Source organism: Sciurus vulgaris (assembly GCF_902686455.1).
Source record: "Sciurus vulgaris genome assembly, chromosome: 5".
In the NCBI taxonomy this organism is placed as follows: domain Eukaryota; kingdom Metazoa; phylum Chordata; class Mammalia; order Rodentia; family Sciuridae; genus Sciurus; species Sciurus vulgaris.
The window spans coordinates 106,744,468-106,756,388 of NC_136465.1; the positions used below are offsets into that span (position 1 = coordinate 106,744,468).

Below are 11,921 nucleotides of genomic sequence, written 5' to 3' on the forward strand. Positions count from 1 at the left end.
AAAGTTTTTAAAGTCTTTCAATGTTATCAGAGATACTGCAATATAGAAAACATCTAGTACCCTTAAAGTTTCAGAGTGAGCTGATCTTCGGAAATTTTAATGCCATTAAAAAACCAAAAAGTCAAATAGAAAAGACTGCTGCAGTAAAGCACTGTTTCTAAAAGTTGCAGACATGATCCCAGTCTGTCAGCACTGCTCCTCGAAGTAAGCAACTTTCTATATTTTCCTAGGCATACTAAATTTTCATCTTAGAAAATAATCTAACCTGGTCCTTAAGTACTTATCAAATAGTATGAATATTTTAAGGTCTTTCTGCTTCCCCTAAAAACAAAAAACAAAAAAAAAAAATTCAGATGTCTCACCAAAGAGTAATATAAGTAGATCCCACTTTAAGACATCAGACTTTCTGGAAACTGGCCCATTTATATAAAATTTTAAGAATTATGTGAAAGTGTGGAATCAATAGTCTATGAAAACAGTGTGGCAAAATTAAACATTACTAGGTTGAAATCTTTTCTAGCTTTAACTCAAAAATAGAAATCATGAGTCTCCTATAACGTTAATTTTAAAAACACACAGAAGTGAAAAGTGCTATTTTTTTCAAAAAGTACAATTTTTCTCCTTATTATTTGTCAACATGGAATGATTTCAGTTCTCTCGTACTAAAAGCTGTACTTTTAAAAAACTAGTATTGCAATGTTTAATACAACAATTTTAATCAGTAGTGGCTTCTGTTTCAGCTGGACCCCTAATTAGTCTTCGAATTCCTCTTTTTCCTGCTGGACCTTTTGGTTTTGCAAAACTTTGCTTATGTGCATGCTGTTTGGGATGTACTTCCTCATAAAGGAAATCTGCAGTCAATTCATCCCCATTGTCTATCTCGATCTGTAAAAGAGGAAATTAGTAGTGTGGTGACACAATTTAAAACAGCATAACATTCAAAACCTAATATAAGCAAAAAGCCAGTTTTTATGTGTGAATGCTCATAAGCAAATGCATAATACCCATTTCAGGAAAACAGAATCCAGGACCATATATGTAAATTGTTTCACTTTCATCTTTTTTCCAGAGTATTGCTAAATGAGTTGTTAAACTATATATCCAACTATAATCACTTTCTATTTGGTTTCCTCTTACTTTTCCTATTTAAGTAGGTTTAAAAGTAGAAGCCAGTTATTATATGCTCAAGTTGTTCTGCTTTGTTTCATTTTATACTCAAGAAACATTACTCATTACTTCATCTCTTGGTTCACTTGAAATCATGCTAGAACAAATGGTAGGCAAACTGGCCTGCAGGCCAAACAGAACCCAAGTCAAAATTTTTAAAGGGTTGTAAAAAACAAAAACAAGAACAAACAGAACATGTGACAGGAACCATATTTGTAGCCAAACCTGAAATGTTTACTATCTGATCCTTTGTAGAAAAAAATCAGCCAAGCCCTGCTGTAGAAGGTGTTAACCATAGTACAGTCATTCTTACAATCTTAATGGCTCAAATGGCTCAATATCTAAAACAATGGTAGTCTGAAAGGACCTGTATTTTAAGAGATGAAGGGCTCAAGAATAAACCATACCTTTCCTCCAGGCTTATCTGCATTGAACAAAATAAATTTAAGAATACTGGTAGCTTTGTTTCCAAAACTCAAATGTTTATGCCAAACACCTCCTTCCTCAATAATTGGAATGACTCCCAGCCATCCCCAGATTCAGTTATAAATTGAGACTGTAGTTCTGTATTAATAAGAGGTCCAGAAATAATCCAAAGTATGTAGCTCCAGCAGCACTGTCCAACAGAATTTTTTAAATGGATGGAAATGTTCTGTAAATTCTATACCTCCCAACAGCGTCACCAATAGACACATGTGGCTAATGAGTACCTGAAATGTAGTTAGTGTGATTAAGAAACTCAATTTAAAATTTTACATGCAATTATATTTCAATTTAAATAGCAATATATGACTTGTGGCTACCATATTAGTGCAGATCTGTAGATAAATGAGAATGACAGTTTATCTCCATGCACTTATAGGATACCCTAACGATTCAGGGTAAGAACATTAAAAATAAATGTTTTCATTTATAACTCATAATGTATCTTGTCCTACATGAAAATGACAAGAAAAAACTAAAGATTTTAAAATAGGTGAGCCTACCTTTCTGATTATATCCATTTGTAGCTGTCTTTCGACAATTTCTAGCAGAGGACTCTTACAGCTAGAATATAGCATCCGTTCTCTTATACTGCATGTATATCCAGGCATTGAATAAATAAAAACTGTAAGTTAAAAATAATAACAAATACAATTAGCATATCCAATTAAATCAAGTACATAAATCACATAAAACTACAACTAAGCCCACTGGGCAAGAAATAAATAAGAATATAGTGCTGAAATATCAATAAGCAAAGTGAAAATAACACTTTAAAAACAAGGTACCATATACCTATGGACTCTAAGTAGTCTCCTTCATGGGAATGTTTATACAGGAAGAAATGATAACGTGCTGAATCCTTGGGAATCCTCTTTGGCAAATCTTTCAGTTCTGTATTTGTTGTATTGGCCAAAATTATAAATTCATTTTTTATATCTATTTCCTATCAATAAGAAAAAAGATATGTTCATTAAAGACATTAAGTTAAAATTTTATAATAAAAAAGCATAATACAGAGAACTTAGTTCGGAATTATTTGACATTTTCATAATGAATACATATAGTTTTTGTAATTTTAAAAAATGAGTAACAATAATCAAGAAGCAAATTTAAAAAATTTAAAGTTCATTGAAAATAAACTTTATATAAGCTGTAAACTACCAAAAAGAGTAGACCTTCATAACAACCATTATGCATCTCTTACCAACTGTACATAGTTGAGCTGTCTGTTGTTCAGTTTTTCCAAAGCCTGAAAAGCTTCTCGAGAAATAGGAAATGCTACTCCTTGTAGTGTTTGATGCTTAGTGTCCACTCCCACATCAGTTTGTACCTAAGTATGATAGATACAATTGGTTGGTAAAACTTTAGCAATTAGCAGTGTCCTATGGCAAAAATGAGAAAACCCAACACCTATAACATAGCATCATTTAACCCTTTCACAACCTATAACTAATTAAGATTAATGCCTAAAACACTGTGAATTTAAAAAGCAAATTACTTTTCATATCTGTTCATGGTCCACTGGCACTTGGTTGACATGCAGAGTCCCTGACACATCTTTATGAAAATGTTAGGAGTGAATATTTGAGTAAGTATGCAGTTTTAGCGGGAATTTGTTGTATTTTGTTCTCTTTAATCTTCACTGTGCTTGGTTTGGCACAATTTCAATGAGATATATAAACTTTTTAAAGTGTCACCAGATCAACCTTTTAGATACAAATTTTTACTTGATGAATTTATGAATCATAAACTATGTGTAGAAATTTACTTGGTTCTCTTGGACATAAAATACAACACAAACACCATGCACTGAATTGAAAGGAGTACAAACAATATGCAAAGACACAACACAGCTCAACAAGCTATACTACTGCAGAAGTTCCAGACTTAGAGTTTTCTTTACTAAGAGTATGAGTGTGCATGGATTGGAGGATTTTTCAAGAAAGCTTTCAATAAACATATTTAAGATTTTTACACTTCATAAATGATAGCTAGGATAAGAGTCTCATTTGCTGTGTTTCATCAGAAAGTCAAATACAAATTTTACTTTTTAAAAAAATGAATGGAGATTCTACAGCATGATACTGGATAATGAAAACATCATAGAACATATCCAAATGCATACCCCAATATGATCCTCTGGGTTCTGATTGCAAGGAATAAAACAAACTATCAAACTTTAAAAAAAAAAAAAAAAAAATCACATAAAAAAACCCTATTCAAATAACGAGTTAATATAATGATAGATCCTTGCTACCAATTTAATATTAATGATATTTAACCATTTTCCAAACCAATCCCTATTCATCCATTACTCAAACTACTGGGCTACTTGTTCTTTTCTATAAAATCCAAGTAGAAATACAGTAGTAATTCCAATATTCAATCAGAATGGCTGCAGAAAACACATTAAAATATGATAAACTATAATGTGGCTGAAATTTATTGACTCATATGCTCATAAGTACTCAAATAACAATCTTCCACATTTATCTCCATCCAAGTTCATAGAAGTGAATTACAAAGCTTATAGAAATCTTGTACATTCTATAGCATTTTTATTTTTTTCTCTTTAACCCTTACTATTCTCTGAAACAACTTTAGAAAACTGCTTTAAGCAACCTTATTAGATATAAAATTCTTTGCAATACACACTTCCCATATTTATACAGTAATCAAAGTACAGAGTTTTAACAACAGTTTTATTTCTAACAGGAAGAATTTATTGTTACAACATGTACATTTGATGAGAAAGCTATTTAGTAAATTGATGTGAAGCTTAATATTTAACTTTTTAATGAAAAGGCATTGACCACACAAGTTTAACTCCAAACTAAACAGAATAAACCTAACCGACCTAATATCTTTATTCTCTAGTTACCATCATATCTGTTAATTAAAAATAGGATATTCTGAAACACTTATAATCTTGCAAGCATTTCAAAGTTGTAATTTACCTCATTAATTTTAATCTGTCGTAATTCCTCCTCAGCTGCAGTCAGTGGGGCAGGGGAAGATTGTGACAGCAAGTATTTTTTATACCCATGTAATGACACATCTTCCTGTAAGCATAGAAATTAACTATTATCAGTATTCTTTGGAAATAAAATCAGAGCAAGATTGCTTTAGGAAAAGCAAAACAATTAATTTACTAGAAAAGATTTGAAATAAAAATAAATAGCATTAAGAATTTTATTTCTCTTTTTTAAATTCTCTATTTTAAAGGTTTCAAATTTAAGGGGAGTGTCTATTCTTCATTTCCTGAAGTTTTATAGTGATTATATTTTTTATATGAATTTGGTGGTGGTGATGCTGGTCATGATTCAAGTATATAAAACAATTCTAATTACTCATCCAGGAATAACTGTCCAATCATTATGCAATAAAAAATATTAACATTCTAAAAAAAAAATAAAAAAAAAATAAAAAAAAATTAACATTCTAAAATCTATATTAATATAATTACATAATTTCTCTATAATTATTCATAGGACATTATTACAGTTTTGATATTAAAAGAAAAAAATACTTCAAAGAGGTCTACACATCATAAGAATTTTATGATTTGGAAGAAAAAAATCCAAAGAAAAATGAGAAACCAGCCCAACTCACAATTAATGGTAAACAAGCATCGTAGTCCCATTTATTCTTTTGAGCTATCTAGTAGATTATATTGCTTTATGAATCAGAAAAGCTATGAACAAATGACAATGAAAAAAATCTATTAAAAATATATTTCAATTTTCTTAATCTGTGTGTATGTGCATAATATACAAATTTGCCATGTGAACATTTCAAAAGAATAAGTATGTTTTAATAGTACCAATTTTATGAATTCAAAATTATATATTCTTTAGAGTTAACTTACATATCATGAAATACAACATTTTCTCTCTTATCATTTTATTTACTGATTTACCAATCTGAATTCCTATCAATCACCCGCTACCTAGGAGTTCTTATTTTATTTACAACCTCAAGAATCCACATAAAAATGTAAGTTTAGATGGGCACAGTAGTGCACACGTAGAAGTCCCAACTACTAGGGAGCTGAGAAAGGAGAATTGCTTCAGGAATTTGAGACCAGTTTGAGAAACACAGTGAGACCTTATCTCTTAAAGAAAAAAAAAATTATATACATGTACATATAAGTTTTATACCTTTACTGTTCCAAATACTTCATCTTTAATGTGGCCACCTCCAAACTCCTTTTTCAAAGTTGCTCTTGTTGCTGCATATAACATTTTTTGCCGAACCTATTCAGTTGTGAAAATTTACTTAGAAGTTATAGATGAAAACACACCATTACAAAGGAGAGCAAATTTTTAATATATGAAAATATTCAAGCACATTAAAAATAAATAGGTAAAGTGGAAGTTCATATTATAAAGCTTATAATATGTAAAGAATATGTATACTAATAACCATCATAACATGAGTATCCAAACTATCGATGGCTATTATGGTATATTTCAAATTATAATATGTCACATTTTTTTATGTGGAAAAAAAATTTAAAAAGAATTACCAATTTTTTAAAGTACAAATTGAAATCCAAGTAAAAAACACTACTTAAAAATATTTTAAAATATGCGGAGATAAATACTGAAATGAAGTAACCTAGATAGTGTCATTTTTCTCAAAGCTAGATCAGATATTGAAATTTCTAAGAATCAAACATTCATGGCTTACTCACCATTCTATGAGGAGCACAGAAATGAAAAGAAATACAATACATACTATTATGGAAGAGTTTACTAGTATCTATGGAAAGCTACTGAAGTTAACGACTAACTAGTTTTCCTAATCCTAAATAATTTCATAATCCAGAAATAATTTCATAATTCTAAATGGTAAAACCCAATATTTCTTTTAGAGAGATTATGTAAAATTAAGATGGGATCATGTTTTGCAAATGATATCTAGATAGCTTTAAAAATTAATTTTTAATAGGAAACCTGACAATCTTTAAGATACTAGTTAGTATTCATATATTAATTTCATCTATTTAGTCAGTCTACTACCAACCTTTCTAAAAGAAATATTTATTAGTGTACATGCCTATCATTTGAATGATAACCATTAACAATCTATGAATATTAACAAAATTTAATCTTCAATTAATTATCAGAATTATTACAAGTATTACTCTCAGGGCAAAATAGCATCATTCTTCAGAGGCACGGTCAGTTACAATTGTCACAGATTTTAAAATTTTAAATCAATAATAATCCTTTTGATTTCAAGGACAAAATTTATGAATCTATTATTCCTCATTCCACAATACCAGTCTAAGAATTATCCACATGATCAATCATTCCCATCTATTGGAAATGACTACCATTTATTAGCCTTCTTTTGACCTGAAAATATTTCAGAAAAATAATTCTAGCACTTAATGGAAAACAGACTCAAAAAACTACTTACATGAGAATGATCTGGAGACCATGCAATGAATATCCATTCATATCCCTGGGCATTCTGAGAATCTAACCTGAATAATATATAACATGGCTGCTTGTCCTCCAACAGAGGTAAAATAAAGGAATCATAATCCTTATCCCAGGAATTTGAAGGTTGACTACATGATCCAATCACAAGTTGCTCTATGAAAAGAAATTTTTAAAAAGACGAACAAATGGTCTGAAATACCAATTTAAAAATAAAACATACACAAATGATCATAACAGTTGAGTTTAAAGGTTAAATAACAGTGATAGATTATATTTCTTTCAGAATGTCTATGCTATAAAGTACAAAAAATACATTTAAATAACTATACTACTGCTTAAAATTAGCATTTCTGAAATTAATATTGAACTGTAAGAAATATTAAATAAAACCAGATTTAAAATTTGCCTCAAGGCATAAATTGGTATAGCCCCTTTCTATCTGCCAGAACTGAGTAAAATTGTGGATGTATTCTTCACATAGAATTTTTTGCACATATGCACAAAGGTATTCACTACAGCACTATACGGTAACAGTGAAAACTGGAAATAGCCTCAATGCTCATCAATAAAAATGAACAAGTGATACATGGCAGAGTCATATGAAAACATTCTAATAGGATTCACACACACTCTATAAAAAATGCATTATAAAAATAACATTTACAGAAAAAGATGCAGAATAAGATAGTACGTAGTTTATGTGAATTTAAAAAACTCAAAAGAGCACTATCTTTTATTTAGGGATACATGTAAAAAATAGTTTGCACAAATCCTTAAACTTTAAAAAAAATCATTAAATTAAAAAAATTTTTAAACTTATAACATTGACTTTAAAAAGGGTTGAAGCAGCCTGCGGTTGTGGCTCCATGGCAGACTGCTTGCCTGACACATGTGAGGCACTGGGTTCAATCCTCAGCATCACATATAAATAAATAAATAATTGTTTGAAAAATATTTCATTAAAAAAAAAGGCTTGAAGCAAGTATTATAAAATATTTAGTTTAATTTGAAGGAAGATATAGGTATTTATAATTTTATTCTTTGGAATTTTTTTCTCAAAACAAACAAAAAACCCAGATAATAATGACATAGGGAATAGTTTTCCTTCTGAAGAGATGCTAGTTAGATGAACTTTAACTTTTCTTTAGTTACTTAAACTAGTTATTTTGAAAGTAATAACACTTAAAATTTGAGCTTAATATTGCTAAAATATGCTGCTTTACAGTATACATTTATTCCTGTTGAATGCTGTAGTATCTATAGAACAAATGCAGATTTTATAAACTATTCTGGTTTTGTTTTTCTGTCTTTGCAGTATTAGGGACTGAATCCAGGAGCCCTCTACCACTGAGCTATACGCCAACCGTTTTGTTTGTTTGTTTTTCAATTTTGTTATAGGGTCTTGCTAAGTTGCTGCTGGCCTGAATCTCCTGAGTGTGCCTCTGGGGTAGCTGGGATTATAAGTGTGTGTCACTGCACACAGCTGATCTGGTATTTTCAATATACAAGCAGAACATGGAAAACAAAGTAGATTTACTTTCAGTTTAAGAGAGAACAAGTTATTTTTCCAAAGCAAAATATTTCAAAGTATTTTTAAAAAGTAGGTCATTGAAATATATCTTAACATAGTCACAATCAAGTACTTATAGTAGGAACTGTACAAATTCAACTCTACCTGGTTTAGAAAATTCTCCCAAACTAACCATTATCCCAGTTTATACAGTTATTTTTAAAAAGTCAACTTAGAGTTTGTTACATTCTCAGTACTTGACCGAAACAAGAAAAGGTAATCATACCTGTAGCACAGATTGCAATCAGATGGAAAAAATGATAGAGTACTTCAAAACAAACTTGACCAAATAATAATTCACAAACTACCTTTTTTCCATTGACATTAGAAATGGATAGTGATGTAAAAATTGAGACACAAAAAAGTCTAAGAAAGATGTTACACTAAATATAAACTTTGAGTTTCCCTGAATTGAGAAGAAAACCAGGGACCTTTAGTAACCTGCACAAAACATGAGAAATCCAAACTTCTTAAGTGAAGGTTTGAACTTGCTTCATACTAATTTATAGTTCAAATTACTGATGACACTTAATAAATTTAAAATATAACACCTAATAGTCCAGGAACACAAAATGCTTTAAAAAGTATAACTAACCATTTTCAATAGATATTTTCAGAAGTCTGTATTTTCCATTTCTGGCTCTGGCAAAGATATCTTTAACATCTTCACTTGCTGTGGAGAAAGATAAGGAAAAATAAACCTAGTTTTTATACTTAGAAGTATTTATTTTGCTATCTAATTATAATGAAAAAATAAATTACAATTCAAAGGAAAAGTTGGAGCATCCTTTTATCAGTATTATAAAATTTAAAGGCATAAAATAGTGGGCATTGACAGCTAAGAAATATGAATATTAATATGTTTAAAGTATGTTAATTCCAATCTGCCTTAGCTAGATAATTCTGCAGCAGAAATAAAACATAAGTGAACATATTGAAGGTACTCAAACCAAATAATGGATAAATGACTGTTTTGAAAAACACTTTTATTACTTGTTTGAACAATGTAGAAAACTTTTCATTCTCTTCTAGTTCAATTTCAAAGCTTGTGATAGCTTTTTTTAATCAATTCATTCTCTGTATATACCCATTAAAAATAACAGTATCAGATACTCTATCCTGATTAAAGAAAAAGCCAGTAACACGTATTAGATCTTATGCTTCTTATATTTTTCTTGTATTTCCCCAAAAGTTAAACTCATTAAACACACAATAACATAACCTTTCTGCACCTCTTAAAACTTCAATTTCGTTTCTGTTTTGTCTGTTACCAGCAAGAAGACGCTTCAGGCAGTGCTTGCTATGAGGTCCAGGCATGAAAGTCAATAACTACATATTTAAACATCAAAATTAATGCGGACAAATAAAACAATGCGTTTAGAACTGAGACTTTTTGCTTGTGTGTCATGAGGCTAGATGTTTGTGAATTGTCAGAAGACCCTTAAGAATAACACACACAATTAAGTGTACATCTGGGGGAAGGATTCATTGCCTATTAACAGGAAAAGGTTGAGTTTATACTGGAACTCTTAATTAAGAGATCGTGAGTAACCCCGGGACATATTATTTGATTCTGATGAGGTGAGCGTTTCCAGGCTGCCCATTTTCAAACCAGGAAATAATGGAGGTCAGATACACAGTAATTGCACTTTGTTCACACGGGATGATTAAAGGCAGAGATCAGACTTTTTCAGTTCCCCTGAAATACCTAGGAAAAGACCAAAACACACCCATCCTCGGGATTCTCTTAACATAATCTATGCTCTCATTTGGAAGAAAATGCGGAGTTTGGGGAGCACCCTACAGATGTAAGAAAGATTCTGATACGTTTCTTTTTACAATCAAATCTTGTAACAATCTCCTTTGACGGTGAAAAGAAAACTCGCCCAGCTCGACAGAGAAAGGAGCCCCAGGCGCCTCCACTCTTCCAGCTCTTCCCAGACTGATAAAAAGGGGGAAAGTTGGACTAAAGTCGGGGCGTGGAGGGCACGCCCCCTTCACACCAGCCGCCTCGGACTCGTTTCCTTCGCTCCTCCGAACTGCGGGTCGCCTGTTACGTGGCGGCGACCCGGGCTGGGAGGGACGCAGGCCGGGAGGACCCGGGAAACTGGAGCGCCCGAGGCGCCGGGGCCCGCTCGATCCGCAAGACGCACTCCCCGCGTGGCAGCCCGCCGGCTCCCGGGCCCCTCCCGAGAGCCCCTTCCCCGCGGGCCGCGCCGGGCGCCGTTACCTTGGATGCCGGTCTGGTGGGACATGGCGGCGGCCGCGGACTCCCGGCTCCGGCGCTGAGTGCAGCGAGCGGCCCCGGCCGGCGGCTCCAGGAAGTGGCGGGTCCTTCGCCGGCCGCGGTGCGTCATCCACCCGCGACCCGCGGCCGCCCCGCCCCGCCCCGCGAGGCTGACTGCACCCCAAGCGTCCCTGCCGCCCGCCGCAGGTCCACGCCCCCGCTCGCCGGCACCCGGCTTCCTGCCGGGGGTCAGTACCCTCAGTCTCTTGCCATCGCCCCTCTGGCTCCACCAGCCTGGAAGTACGGCGGAGTCTGCAGGATAGCCCGCTGCAGACCCAGCTGCACGCTAGCTCTGCGAGGGATGCTCAAAAGTGGAAATGACCATTTTAATAGCATTCATTTTCACCTTAGATGATGTACACAACCTCCTTCTTGGTTTACTCTTCCTGTGATCCAGGCCGTAAGATGTTAAAAAAAAAAAAAGGCCTTTCCTGCCCCTCCCCCTTTTAAAAATGAAAATTAACATATAAGAAGGTCTTTTTAATCTATTTTCCCCGCTATTTAAATTAAATTAATCTCAAACTATTGACTTTTCAGTTGGGCATATTTAAACCACGTTCTTCTTTCTCTTTATTCCCAAAAGATGCAGTCACTGAGAATGAAAAGATTAGCTGACTTGAGTATTCCTCTTTGGTCAGTTCTACCCCAGGAAACTATAATACTGCTCTGTTCTAGAGTGACCCTTTAGTCTCTTAGACAATTATTCAAATAATTTGTATGACAACAGCATATATTAATTAAAATTCATTCTCTGTACTGTTCGTTTCTGAAAGATAATTTTAGTGTTTGTTTATACAACTTTTCTACTACTCCTAGGTATGAATTAAGATCATGTTTTTAGGGCCTTGGATTAAAAAATACACAAAATGATTATCTACTAATGAACAAATACTGTTCAGACCAGCAATGTAAGTATAAATTAATAAGACCACTCTTTGAATACAATGTATTTTACATT

At 32.9% G+C, this 11,921-nt stretch overlaps 1 protein-coding gene across 1 annotated transcript; it reads right to left on the reverse strand.

Annotated features, from left to right (window-relative positions):
- Positions 1-484: 484 nt before the first annotated feature.
- Positions 485-11,043, reverse strand: TWF1 (twinfilin actin binding protein 1). Its single transcript, XM_079140516.1, has 9 exons — positions 10,907-11,043; positions 9,272-9,349; positions 7,081-7,259; positions 5,814-5,909; positions 4,611-4,715; positions 2,858-2,983; positions 2,446-2,596; positions 2,154-2,275; positions 485-885 (listed from the first exon to the last, which is right to left on the reverse strand). Exons 1-9 carry the CDS (start codon positions 11,031-11,033, stop codon positions 715-717), a joined length of 1,155 nt encoding a protein of 384 aa, XP_078996642.1. The 5' UTR covers positions 11,034-11,043; the 3' UTR covers positions 485-714.
- Between the last annotated feature and the right edge of the window lie 878 nt (positions 11,044-11,921).